This window comes from Scyliorhinus torazame, chromosome 14 (genome assembly GCF_047496885.1).
Source record: "Scyliorhinus torazame isolate Kashiwa2021f chromosome 14, sScyTor2.1, whole genome shotgun sequence".
Classification (NCBI taxonomy): domain Eukaryota; kingdom Metazoa; phylum Chordata; class Chondrichthyes; order Carcharhiniformes; family Scyliorhinidae; genus Scyliorhinus; species Scyliorhinus torazame.
Genome location: NC_092720.1, coordinates 205,926,921 through 205,941,416, shown reverse-complemented (window position 1 = coordinate 205,941,416; position 14,496 = coordinate 205,926,921). Strand labels below are relative to the sequence as shown.

Here is a 14,496-nt window from a genome sequence, read left to right as displayed (position 1 = left end):
CTTCAGTTCCCTCCTGGCTATCTTGTATCCCTCCAATGCCCTGTCTGAACCTTGTTTCCTCAGCCTTACATAAGTCACCTTTTTCCTCTTAACAAGACATCTAACCTCTCTTGTCAACCATAGTTCCCTCACTCGACCATCTCTTCCCTGCCTGACAGGGACATACATATCAAGGACACGTAGCACCTGTTCCTTGAACAAGTTCCACATTTCACCTGTGTCCTTCCCTGCCAGCCTATGTTCCCAACTTATGCACTTCAATTCTTGTCTGACAACATCGTATTTACCCTTCCCCCAATTGTAAACCTTGCCCTGTTGCACGTACCTATCCCTCTCCATTACTAAAGTGAAAGTCACAGAATTGTGGTCACTATCTCCAAAATGCTCCCCCACTAACAAATCTATCACTTGCCCTGGTTCATTACCCAGTGCTAAATCCAATATTGCCCCTCTTCTGGTCGGACAATCTCCATACTGTGTTAGAAAAGCTTCCTGGACACACTGCACAAACACCACCCCATCCAAACTATTTGATCTAAAGAGTTTCCACTCAATATTTGGGAAGTTAAAGTCGCCCATGACTACTACCCTATGACTTCTGCACCTTTCCAAAATCTGTTTCCCAATCTGTTCCTCCACATCTCTGCTACTATTGGGGGGCCTATAGAAAACTCCTAACAAGGTGACTGCTCCTTTCCTATTTCTGACTTCAACCCATACTACCTCAATAGGGTGACACTCCTCGAACTGCCTTTCTGCAGCTGTTATACTATCTCTAATTAATAATGCCACCCCCCCACCTCTTTTACCACCCTCCCTAATCTTATTGAAACATCTATAACCAGGGACCTCCAACAACCATTTCTGCCCCTCTTCTATCCAAGTTTCCGTGATGGCCACCACATCGTAGTCCCAAGTACTGATCCATGCCTTAAGTTCACCCACCTTATTCCTGATGCTTCTTGCGTTGAAGTATACACACTTCAACCCATCTCCGTGCCTGCAAATACTCTCCTTTGTCAGTGTTCCCTTCCCCACTGCCTCATTACATGCTTTGGCGTCCTGAATATCGGCTACCTTAGTTGCTGGACTACAAATCCGGTTCCCATTCCCCTGCCAAATTAGTTTAAACCCTCCCGAAGAGTACTAGCAAACCTCCCTCCCAGGATATTGGTGCCCCTCTGGTTCAGATGCAACCCGTCCTGCTTGTACAGGTCCCACCTTCCCCAGAATGCGCTCCAATTATCCAAATACCTGAAGCCCTCCCTCCTGCACCATTCCTGCAGCCACGTGTTCAACTGCACTCTCTCCCTATTCCTAGCCTCGCTATCACGTGGCACCGGCAACAAACCAGAGATGACAACTCTGTCTGTCCTGGCTTTCAACTTCCAGCCTAACTCCCTAAACTTGTTTATTACCTCCACACCCCTTTTCCTACCTATGTCGTTGGTACCAATGTGCACCACGACTTCTGGCTGCTCACCCTCCCCCTTAAGGATCCTGAAGACACGATCCGAGACATCCCTGGCCCTGGCACCCGGGAGGCAACATACCTTCCGGGAGTCTCGCTCGCGACCACAGAATCTCCTATCTATTCCCCTAACCATTGAATCTCCTACAACTATTGCTTTTCTATTCTCCCCCCTTCCCTTCTGAGCCCCAGAGCCAGACTCCGTGCCAGAGACCTGACCGCTAGGGCCTTCCCCCGGTAGGTCATCCCCCCCCAACAGCATCCAAAACGGTATACTTGTTTTGAAGGGGAACGGCCACTAGGGATTCCTGCACTGTCTGCCTGTTTGTTTTTTTCCCCCTGACTGTAACCCAGCTATTCTTGTCCTGTACCTTGGGTGTGGTTACCTCCCTGTAACTCTTCTCAATCACCCCCTCTGCCTCCCGGATGATCCGAAGTTCATCCAGCTTCAGCTCCAGTTCCCTAACACGGTCTTTGAGGAGCTGAAGTTGGGTGCACTTCCCGCAGGTATAGTCAGTGGGGACACCGGTGGTATCCCTCACCACCCACATCCTACAGGAGGATCATGTAACTGGCCTAGCCTCCATCCCCTCTTACCTTAAAGAATATAGCGGGTGTGTGGACTAACTAGATCTCCGCCCTCCGACTCTGCTCCCAGTCAGCTACACTTCCTGTAAACTCCTGGCTCTCTTCACACTCTTTGTGGAAATGTCGGAAACAAAATGAAAGGAGCACCTTACTCCCTCCTCACCTAACTCCCTCGGTCACCAAACTCTCACTATCGCACTCAAATGCACCAAATTCAGCACTCCCTCGGTCACCAAACTCTCACTATCGCACTCAAATGCACCAAATTCAGCACTCAGTGCAAACAAAGTCTGCACTGTAGGGGATCACTTTTATACTGTGAATCTAGCCTCAAAAACTGGCCTAATCCAATTAACTAATTAACAAGCTCCAGCTGCAAGTGCCTAGAAGTAGAAGCCTGTTTAAAGCTGATTGAAAATTCACCTTCTTCTAAACCAAACAGCAACTTTTAAGTTAATTAACTAAATAAAAGAAAGACTAAACTTCTGATAAAAATGAAGCCTTATACTCCCTCGGTCACCAAACTCTCACTATCGCACTCAAAAAGCACCAAATTCAGCACTCAGTGCAAAAAAAACACGCTCCTGTTTTCCCTGGCAGGGCGGGTGCAGATGATCAAAATGAACGTACTGCCGACGTTCCTCTTCCTGTTCGGATCGATACTGATCTTCATCCCGAAGGCTGCCTTCACAACATAGATAAAATGGTCATAGCGTTTGTTTGGTGGTGTAAGAATCCCCATATCAACACTGCAGAGGAGAGAAGTCTTGGGCAGGCTGGCACTATCGAATCTACAAAACTACCACTGGGCAGCAACGACAAGAGCGTGAGGGATGGATACGTGAACACCCCCCCCCCCCCCCCCCCCCCCATGAAATGAGTGAGGATGGAGGAGTCCCTCTCCCTCCCCTCCCTCATCTGCGGAAACCATACGTATCCGCCATGCTAGACACTTTCAGAAAATGGATACAGGACGGGGTGACATGAACAGTCAGGGACTTTTGCATGGGAGACAGACTAGTGACACTGAGCGAGCTAACTGAAGACCTGGACTTACCGACGGTGAAGCATACCCCAGGGCCCCAAAAAACACTCTGATAAACATTGACAGTAAAGAAGGGGGAACTGCAGGAAAAGCTGACCATAAGGAACGGGGGAACTGCGGCTATGATTATTACGGTGGCAGAGAGGATGCTAGATGGGGACTCATCTTCTGAGGTAGTATGGGCTGAGGTTAGAAACGGGAAAGAAGAGGTCACCCTGTTGGGAGTTTTCAATAGGCCTCCAAATAGTTCTAGGGATGTAGAGTAAAGGATGGTGAGGATGATCCTGGATAAGAGCAAAAGTAACAGGGTAGTTGTTATGGGAGACTTTAACTTTCCAAATATTGACTGGAAAAGATATAGTTCGAGTACATTAGATGGGTCGTTTTTTGTACAGTGTGTGCAGGAGGGTTTCCTGATACAATATGTTGACCGGCCAACAAGAGGCGAGGCCACGTTGGATTTGGTTTTGGGTAATGAACCAGGCCAGGTGTTGGATTTGGAGGTAGGAGAGCACTTTGGGGACAGTGACCACAATTCGGTGACGTTTACGTTAATGATGGAAAGGGATAAGTATACAATGCAGGGCAAGAGTTATAGCTGGGGGAAGGGCAATTATGATGCCATTAGACGTGAGGATAAGGTGGAGAAGTAGGCTGCAAGTGTTGGGCACACTGGATAAGTGGAGCTTGTTCAAGGATCAGCTACTGCGTGTTCTTGATATGTATGTACCGGTCAGGCAGGGAGGAAGGCGTAGAGCGAGGGAACTGTGGTTTACCAAAGAAGTGGAATCTCTTGTTAAGAGGAAGAAGGAGGCCTATGTGAAGATGAGGTGTGAAGTTTCAGTTGGGGCGAGGGATAGTTACAAGGTAGCGAGGAAGGATCTAAAGAGAGAGCTAAGATGAGCAAGGAGTGGACATGAGAAGTATTTGGCAGGTAGGATCAAGGAAAACTCAAAAGCTTTCTATAGGTATGTCAGGAATAAGCGAATGACTAGGGAAAGAGTAGGACCAGTCAAGGACAGGGATGGGAAGTTGTGTGTGGAGTCTGAAGAGATGGGAGAGATACTATATGAATATTTTTCGTCATTATTCACTCCGGGAAAAGATAAAGTTGTGGAGGAGAATGCTGAGACCCAGGCTATTAGAATAGATGGCATTGAGGTACGTAGGGAAGAGGTGTTGGCAATTCTGGACAGGCTGAAAATAGATAAGTCCCCGGGGCCTGATGGGATTTATCCTAGGATTCTCTGGGAGGCCAGGGAAGAGATTGCTGGACCTTTGGCTTTGATTTTTATGTCATCATTGGCTACAGGAATAGTGCCAGAGGACTGGAGGATAGCAAATGTGGTCCCTTTGTTCAAAAAGGGGAGCAGAGACAACCCCAGCAACTATAGACCGGTGAGCCTCACGTCTGTAGTGGGTAAAGTCTTGGAGGGGATTATAAGAGACCAGATTTATAATCATCTAGATAGGAATAATATGATCAGGGATAGTCAGCATGGCTTTGTGAAGGGTAGGTCATGCCTCACAAACCTTATCGAGTTATTTGAGAAGGTGACTGAACAGGTAGACGATGGTAGAGCAGTTGATGTGGTATATATGGATCTCAGTAAAGCGTTTGATAAGGTTCCCCATGGTAGGCTATTGCAGAAAATACGGAGGCTGGGGATTGAGGGAGATTTAGAGATGTGGATCAGAAATTGGCTAGCTGAAAGAAGACAGAGGGTGGTGGTTGATGGGAAATGTTCAGAATGGAGTTCAGTTACAAGTGGCGTACCACAAGGATCTGTTCTGGGGCCATTGCTGTTTGTCATTTTTATCAATGACCTAGAGGAAGGCGCAGAGGGGTGGGTGAGTAAATTTGCAGACGACACTAAAGTCGGTGGTGTTGTCGACAGTGTGGAAGGATGTAGCAGGTTACAGAGGGATATAGATAAGCTGCAGAGCTGGGCTGAGAGGTGGCAAATGGAGTTTAATGTAGAGAAGTGTGAGGTGATTCACTTTGGAAGGAATAACCGGAATGTGGAATATTTGGCTAATGGTAAAGTTCTTGGAAGTGTGGATGAGCAGCGGGATCTAGGTGTCCATGTACATAGATCCCTGAAAGTTGCCACCCAGGTTGATAGGGTTGTGAAGAAGGCCTATGGAGTGTTGGCCTTTATTGGTAGAGGGATTGAGTTCCGGAGTCGGGAGGTCATGTTGCAGCTGTACAAAACTCTGGTGCGGCCGCATTTGGAGTATTGCGTACAGTTCTGGTCACCGCATTATCGGAAGGACGTGGAGGCTTTGGAGCGGGTGCAGAGGAGATTTACCAGGATGTTGCCTGGTATGGAGGGAAAGTCTTATGAGGAAAGGCTGATGGACTTGAGGTTGTTTTCGTTGGAGAGAAGAAGGTTAAGAGGAGACTTAATAGAGGCATACAAAATGATCAGGGGGTTGGATAGGGTGGACAGTGAGAGCCTTCTCCCGCGGATAGAAATGGCTGGCACGAGGGGACATAGCTTTAAACTGAGGGGTAATAGATATAGGACAGAGGTCAGAGGTAGGTTCTTTACGCAAAGAGTAGTGAGGCCGTGGAATGCCCTACCTGCAACAGTAGTGAACTCGCCAACATTGAGGGCATTTAAAAGTTTATTGGATAAACATATGGATGATAATGGCATAGTGTAGGTTAGATGGCTTTTGTTTCGGTGCAAAGGGCCGAAGGGCCTGTACTGCGCTGTATCGTTCTATGTTCTATGATCAGCTACTGGACAGGGCGAGACTAACACTGGACGAAACCAGGTGAAAATGGGGAGGTGTTTTGGGGTGGGTTGGGGACTATGGAGTGAAGCACTGAACAGAGCCAGCTCCTCCACCTCCTGCGCAAGGTTCAGCCTCATGCAGTTTAAAGTGGTGCACAGAGTGCACCTAACCAGAACCCGAATGAGCAGGTTCTTCCTGGAGGTGGAGGATAAATGTGAACCGTGCCAGGGAGGCCTGCCAACCACACCCACACATATTCTGAGCCTGTAAGATTCTGGACAACCTTCGAGGCGATTTCCGAGGTTGTGGAGGTGAGTGGAGCCGTATCAGCGTGGCAATCTTCAGGGTATCCAAACAGCCAGAGCTACATATGGGGAAGGGGGCCAATCGCACGCCGGAGATTCCTGCTTGGCTGGCAATCAGCAGCACCACCCACAGCTGCAGACCTGGTGGAATTTCTCCACCTGGAGAAGATCAAATACACCATCTGAGGATCGGATGAAGGCTTTCTCAAAGTATGGGGCAATTCATTGGCGTGTTCCAAGATCTGTTCGAGGCCAACAGAGACTGGAGAGAGCAGACAAAAACGCACAGCATTAATAAGAGGTCCAGAAGGGAAGGGGGGAGGAAATGAGGAGAAAACCTGGGGGAAACCACAGGAAGAAGCATGGAGGAGGGGGAGGCACAGGAGGCAGGAAGCACCCCCCCCCCCCCCCCCCCACCACCACCACCACCCTGAACCCACAAGGCCTGCAACAAAAAACACAAAGGAGAGAGCGGGGGAAAGGGGACCGCAGGAGCTTGTAATAGAAGAGGGTGGGGAAAAGGGGAACGCAGGAGCTTGTAATAGAAGAGGGTGGGGGAAAGGGGAACGCAGGAGCTTGTAATAGAACACCCGGCGAGGTGGATACAAAGGAGGAGTGGGGTGGGGGGGGGGGGAGGAAGAGGGGAAGGGGGAACAAGAAATATCAAGAAAGAATGTATGTACATAACTGTAAATAGCGGATGCAAAGTTTCACTATGTTAATTTGGAAATGCCAATAAAAACACTTCATTTAAAAAAAAAAAAAGCTTGGGTATATTCTGAAAAAGGAGAAAGAAACTGAAGGAGTGGTTTGGAACTGATTTGGATCAAGACCTGGTACAGGCAGGTTGGGCTGCCCCTCTGCTGAAAATCCCCAAACAGACCATAGGCATCTTTATGCGCATCTGCAGCATGTGAACAAGTGCAGTTTGCCAACTCCCAACACTGGTTTGGAAGTATTTGCAAAATTTAAGTAACTGCATTTTTTTTTTTTTTTCAAACCCCAAGTCCAAAATTGTGTTGATAAGTAAATGGTCAAGATCCTTTCTTCTGTTAATTGCAGGCCACCGCTTCAGCACAAAGCGGAACAAAATCCTGGGCACAGGCGAGCGTTACACATGGTGCGCAAGGAGATGGTGAGTTTAAAACAATTGAGTCAAAAATACTGCCTGCAAGTTGAGTGATTCATAATGGTGCTGGCGGTCCTGCAAGTCTGCTGGACATCTTTGCATGTTTCACTTTCCACTCGGTGGTGCTTGTAATTGAGAATTCAACACTTCTCTTCATCAATCCTTTTTGGGAGTTGGATTGCATCTGATTTTGAGCAAGTTGCTCGACTCTGCAATAGCAGCAGACTTTGATGGCAGTACTGTCTGTAACATTGTGCATTATTGATGTGTGCCCATGTACTGTACTTTGGCAATTGCTTCTGTTTCCACCTCATTACGTTTTGTTCAGTTAGAGGCAGGTTTTCTATGGTAGGCCCTTGCCCATTTATGAATAGGGTTGGACTTTCTACAATTGACAGATCATGAACTTTTCAGACTCAACTGAGGGTTGGATTTGAACTCTGTTCCTTTGATAGATGAAAGGACATTTGTTGAGCATAGAATTCCCAAACAACACAATTGGACTGAGGCACTTGCCAATTTGGTAATTCCCCGGTCAGCTACAGATTGGTGAAAATGCAGAGCAAGCTCTTGTTTTTTCTCGTGCCATGTATCCATCCACCTCGTGAAACCACCTCCTGTTGTCCCACCTTTCCATTCCTCTGTTGCTTTTGAGCAGGGTAGAAAATTAGTACCAAGGTCCCAGGGGTCAACTGTCTAAACCGCTGTTTAAACTGCCCAATCTAAGAACTGGGATTGTTTAAACCAATTTGTGTATATTAATATTTCTCTTAAGCGAGAAATAATAACCCTGAAATTATCTGATCAGAGATACTATTGTGATGTCAGTGTTGTGACCTGATTGGCTGATTTTATTATAGTGGCAATGTTGCCTTGTGTACAGGTGAGTACTCTTTATTTTAAATAACTACTTTCACATTAAAATAACGAGTTCCTTCAGACTTGTTCAGAAAGAATATCTATTAGTAAAGTTTTGATCCCACTTTGTCATGCATGTTTATTGAAAAAGAATCCTCTCCAGTTATAATCTGAAGATTGTTCACACATCTAATATTAAGGTCTGACCCCCACAGACTACATGTTCATAATAAAAAATAAAGTCCTCTAAATCTGTAGCTCAGTTAAGAAGAAACCTGAATACTAGTTTGTGGCCCCTTCGTACACTGTTCCTGCCGGTTGGTATTTGGACCTAGTATTTGCATTTTACTTGTAATGTGTCCCACTCAGCTCATTCTCCCCTCGCTCAGAAGGTTGTGGGTTGATGCCCTACATCAGGACTTGAAAGGATAATCTGTCAAAACACTGGGAGTGCCATCCTTTTGGAGTATGTGCAAGCTAAGATTTGCAACCCTTCTTGGGTAGTTAAAGGCTCTCTGGCAGTATTTGACAAGCAAAGAGCTTTTCTGATAGAATGGGCAATATTCCTTCCTAATCAGGTGTAAACCAAACGTCTAAGTAATTGCTTGTCTCATTTCTATTTGTGAAAAGTTGCTAGAATAGCAAGGCATTCAGATATATTATTGGTCATAGAGGGTGCCTAACGGGTGGTGGAAGCAGATTCAGTTGTAATTTTCAAAGGGAATAGTATAAATACTTGAAGGGAAAAAATTGTAGGACTTTAGGGAAAGAGCAGACAAATGGGAATATTTGGAAGTCTCTAATAAAGAGCAGGAACAGGCATGATTACCAAATATTCGCCTCCAGTGCTGTGTCGTTCTACGATTCCCTGAAAGAAACAGTCGTGTGGGGTATTTTGAGACCTCCTTCTCCACTTGAAAAATCCCAAGCAAATACTTGTCTGGTGAAATGGCATTGCCACCTGCGATTGGATGAAATGATTTTTAATGAAATCCTCTTGTGTTCAGGTGGAAAGGGATCAAACCAACAGTCGCCATTCTCTCGCGAGGAATTTCCAACCCTGCAAGCGGCTGGAGATCAGGACAAAGTTGGCCGAGAAAGGGACATTGCAGATCAGTCGTATGGGCCCGGACCAAGCCTCCGCCCTCAAAGTAAGTGTCTGCTTCAGTGGTTGATGCGTAGCCAAAGTGAGTGTTTTCATGTTGCACCTACAGGGGAGCTCCAAACCTTTTTTTTTTTAAAACCATGGTTACATGGAATCGTTGAAATCTTCTTTAAGGACGTACATCTGTTGTTGAATTGTTTATTAGTGTATGAGATGTATGTGGTTTTGAAAAGCAACAATCAACACTCTGTTCTCCAGTTCCTGGAATAAAAGAAAAATATTGCAGTTGCTAGAAATCTGAATAAAACAGTAAATGCTGGATAAACTTTAAAAATTCATTTAACGGGATGTGGATGCCGCTGGCTAAGACAGCATTTATTGCCATCCCTAATTGCCATTCAGAAAGTGGTGATGAGCTGTCTTCTCGAACCGCTGCAGTCCCTGGGGTGGAGGTTCACCGACAGTGCAGTTGGGGAGGGAGTTCCAGGATTTTGACCCAGCAACCGTGAAGGAACAGTGATATGTTTCCAAGCTGGGATGGTGAGCGATTTGGGGGTGCATATCAAGCGGGCTGCATTGTCCTGGATGGTGTTGGAGCTGCACTCATCCAGGCAAGTGGAGAGTATTCTATTACATTCCTGACTTGTGCCTTATAGATGGTGGACAGGCTTTGGGAGTAGGGAGGTGAGTTACTCACCATAGGATTCCTAGCCTTTGACCTGCACTGGTAACCACACTATTAATATGGCTAGTCCAGTTCAGTTTCTGATCAAGGGTAACCCCAGAATGTTGAACTCCGTAGGTCTGGTATAGAGAGAGAGACACATTGTTAACATTTCATATGAGCCTTCTGTAGAACTGGCTCGAGGATTTTCAAATTGTGTTTGGGATGTGGGTGTCACTGCTGAGGCTGTTTTGAGCCCTGTCCGTTGCTCTGAGAAAGATTTGGTGGGCTGCCTTTTTGAATGTGTGCTGTCTAGACACGTGACTGACATTAGATGTGTAATTTGAAAATTTTCACCTGATCGACATTAAGATGGTTGCTCTCAGAACTAACCTGTTTTGTTGGTAGCTGATGTTCGGTCTCAAAAAGCTGTAGATATTGGAAATTTGAAAATGGACATCAGGTCAAGGCAGCAAATAAAAGTCTTGGTGTAGGTACTTCATCAGAACTGGAAGCATTCAGATGCCGTTTGCTTTCCAGCTGCTGACTATAAATTCAAGCATTTTTATTTGAACGCTATTTGACCACACCAAGAATATTGAAAAAATAAGGTTGTCACGTCATAGCTAGCTTGCACTTGTAAAAAGCTGGTCAGGTGACCACATAGCCTCTGGCTTCAGGGGGTGTTTGTCATTCATGGATTTGTTTCAGAGGTGAATCATGACTACTTCAAAAGCAAGAACTCTGATCTTTAGAGTAAGGTGTTATTAGAGAGGCTTGAAATTACTGTTGTCAAGATGGGTAACAGATGTAGTGTTCTAATTATATGTGTAAGGGGGGGCGAATAAGATCAGTGTAAAGTTCAAATTTCAGACTACTTTCCCTTGATGTTGGTTTCCTTTTGTTTTGTTAAAAAGAAAGATATTGTTCCATACTGCATGGAAGTTTCTAAGGCAAGGAGTTGTGTGTCACCTCATATGCTACTGTAGTTTGGCAAGCCAGTCTGGAAATGCACTGCTGAAAAAAACTGCTTCACAGGACAAACCAGAGGAAAATGGGAGATGTGCATATTCTCTGGATGCTGACCACGTGACTGGAAACCTGGTTACTCACCTGTTACTCACCTAACCTCTTGGTCTGATTGTTACTGGAATTACCATTCAATCCCATGTGGGACTTGCTCCCAAGGGTCTGGTCACCTGCTAACTCTAGTTGATGGGCTGGTATGTGGAGTGATCATTTCTGTGCTACTGCCGGAGTTCGGCTAGGATTGGTGCTGTCAAGAGTGGGGACTGATTTATTCATACAAAAAACTTGTATCGGGGTTTAATTTAAAGGAGGGGCGTGTAACCTGTGCAGTTCAATCTGTCCACCTAGAATCATGCTCTCTGAAGTGTTGTCTTCCCTAAAAATTTTGTATCATTTGCTGCTCATTAATGTTTAACCATTCTCCTTCCACCCACAGATGTGACCAGCTGGAGGGAGGGTGGTGGGCGGAACTTGGGTGCTCCGGGTGGCTCTTTGACCGAGGGGGAAACCAAAGAGCTAAACCCAGCAGAAGCAACAAGCTCTATAGCATCCTCAGCCGACCAGAAGGTGACTGCAAGGATGGCCGAACAACCACCTAGACCAGGGGTCGGTGTACCACAGCAGGCAGTTCCCCAGCCATACCCTCCACCATTTAGGGGGATGATGCCGGCTTTTGTAAGTAACTGAGACCCGGAAGGGACGAGAACTGGAGGGTGGAAGGAAACAGTAGGAAAAATCAGTTGCAGTAGTTGGCATAAAAAGTTATTGCACATGAACTAATTTGGATGCACTTGAATTAATGAAACTTCAATAACCTGGGTATCCCACTGCTTTTCATCATCTCTATTTAATACTACGGCTTTCTTTCTCTCAGAGCAAATTGTGTCCGAGATTCTGACTGTAGAATTAAGACCTAGTTTAAATTTCAATGACCAAATTCCTTCGTAAATAACATCACTGTTTAAATTTCTTGCATATGATGGAAAACTTGCAGAATGTTGTCGTTGCCTTTTAACTTCATACTCTGCTCCTTAATGGGATCAGCTCCGAGCTTTTCCCTTTCACAGGGTATCCGTCAGATTTCATATTTAAAAAGACCTCTGTGAAGACTCAAAACCCAAGTGTTGTATATTATCTGGGTTGTGCACTCACAAAGAAGAGGGAGTTAAGTGACAAAGTAATGGTTTAAAAAGCGCACCCGTGGCAGGGACGTGACAAGAACACAGTAGATAATACATGGAGCGACAGAAAGATCACACTTTTAATTTCTGGTGAATTACGTTCTACTGTAGCCTTCCCACTGACTGAATTGTTTCTAACAATGTAATCGCTTTAATTGAAACAGAGATGAAAGGTGAATTCCACACCACCAAGCTTGGAATTAATAGAAATAGAAAGAAGAATGGATGAATCAAGTTCAGAATTGCTGAAAGCTTGAATTTAAAGTAGGAAGGCAGGACTAGGGGGGGAGACGATAAATTGTATGGTTTGAAGAGAAGCGGGTGGCATTGCAACTGTAACTTTTCAAATACTTTTACCTGTTGAAAATATCACAGCGACGACACTGGTTGAGTTTCTGCTGAAGAGTTTATTGTATGCTGGCTGTTCTTTGTTCACTTTGGAACGGGACCATAGAAACTAGCATTCAGCTCCAGCTCTTCCGCACAAAGAAATGATTGGGCTGATGGTGAGCATTTTGCTTACCTGATGTGCTTTATCACTTTGGGGACTTGACAGGGTAGATGCTGCGAGGTCGTTTCCTCTTGCGCGACAGTCATGGACCAGAGGGCATAATCTCAGAGTAATAATAATATAAATAATCTTTAATGTCACAAGTAGGTACTGCAGTGATGTTACTGTGAAAAGCCCCTAGTTGCCACACTCTGGCGCCTGTTCGGGTACACTGAGGGAGAATTCAGAATGTCCAAATTAAACAGCACGTTTTTCAGGACTTGTGGGAGGAAGCCGGAGCACCCAGAAGAAACCCAGGCAGACACTGGGAGAACGTGCAGACTCTGCGCAGACCGTGACCCAAGCTGGAAATCGAACCTGGGTCCCTGGTGCTGTGAAGCGACAGTGCTACCCACTGCTACCATTTCGCGTTAGCACTGCTGCCTCAGCGCAGAGGACCTGGGTTCAATCCCAGCCCCGGATCACTGTCCGTGTGGAATTTGTGCATTCTCTCCATGTTTGCGTGAGCCTCACCCCCACAGCCCAAAGATGAGCAGAGTAGGTGGATTGGTCGTGTTAAATTGCCCCTTAATTCGATAAAAATAATTGGGTACTTTAAATTTATTTTTAACATGTCAGAGATGAGGAATAAGTGCATCTGTGGAATTCTTCACCACAGAGAGCTGTAGAGGCTACGTTGTTAAGTATGTTTGCGTTTTTAACCCGTAAGGGAATCGAGGGTTATGGAGATGGGACGCGAAAGTGTCCTTGAGGATTATCATGTCAGATCAGTTATGATCACATTGCATTGTGGACTCAATAGGCCGTATGGCCTACTTCTGCTCCTATGTCTTGAGGTCCGTAACCGATCAAAATCTAAACTCATTTAAACTGGTACGCTGTGCCCCAGTTGTCAGGCTTTTGGAAGCTTTGAACTGCCCTGTGTGTTGCTTGATTCACTTTGCAGTGTATGGGCCTCTAGGGGAAAAATGCTGTCAATTCATGCCTTGGTCTTGTAATTGAACACACAGACACATCGGTGTGTGACTGAGGGAGTGCTGTTTTGTGATGTATGGTGGTTCGGGTGAACATTCAAAGCTTGTGGCATTGTTTTAAAGAGAAGGAGGCTCTGACACCAGTATTACAATCCTGCCTCAATCAAAGCCATCAGAAACAAATTAGATTATACTTTGTTCATCAAAATGGCTGCTTCCTTTTATACCAGTAGGTGCACTTCAAATTAAGCATTTTGAATGCCTGAGTCGTGGTTATTATCCAAAAACACATTTTCTTTTGAACTACTGAGAGAATCATGGTTGCCTTTTATCTAGCCTGGGTGTTGTTTTTTTAAAACTCTTTTCTTGATCCCTATCTGTCTTTGTATTTTTACTGTTTTCAGATGTATTCCCCATATTGTGGTTTACCATTTCCTACACCTTACGGACCACAGGGACCATACAGATACCCACCACCCGATGCCAGCAAGTAAGGTTTTCTCATTAAAGGATTGATTGTAGTTAGACCGAAGGCAAGGTTGACGTTCTAGAAATTGAAGCCTTGCAATTTTTTTTTTTTTTTTTTAAATGTGCCAGTGTCAGACTTGCTTTGATAATAGTGCACACTCTTATTGGAGTCAGAAGGTAATGGGTCCAAATTCCAGTCGATAGACTTGAACATTTTGGCCTGAGGTGCTTCACGGAAGCATTATAAAGCAAAAAATAAAGACATTTGGCACACAATGAGCCGTGGAATAGGAAACCTAAAGTTTAGACATTTGAGGGAACACTCCCTCTGTCCGTCTGCTGTGTGGCGCCTGCTTGTTGCACTGCATGGCCCCTATAAGATTGCTGTGCATGCTCGCGTTACTCATTCTCAATTGCTACACA

The 14,496-nt window shown here is 45.4% G+C and overlaps 1 protein-coding gene across 8 annotated transcripts in view; it reads left to right on the top strand.

Annotated features, from left to right (window-relative positions):
- Positions 1 to 14,496, top strand: part of prrc2a (proline-rich coiled-coil 2A) — a 221,764-nt gene that overhangs the window by 71,788 nt on the left and 135,480 nt on the right. For all 8 annotated transcript variants that reach the window (XM_072475501.1, XM_072475498.1, XM_072475504.1 and 5 more), the window contains 4 exons: positions 7,217 to 7,289; positions 9,149 to 9,292; positions 11,376 to 11,614; positions 14,010 to 14,095. In XM_072475501.1, coding sequence (XP_072331602.1) covers positions 7,217 to 7,289; positions 9,149 to 9,292; positions 11,376 to 11,614; positions 14,010 to 14,095 — 542 coding nt within the window. The remainder of the gene's footprint in view (positions 1 to 7,216; positions 7,290 to 9,148; positions 9,293 to 11,375; positions 11,615 to 14,009; positions 14,096 to 14,496) is intronic.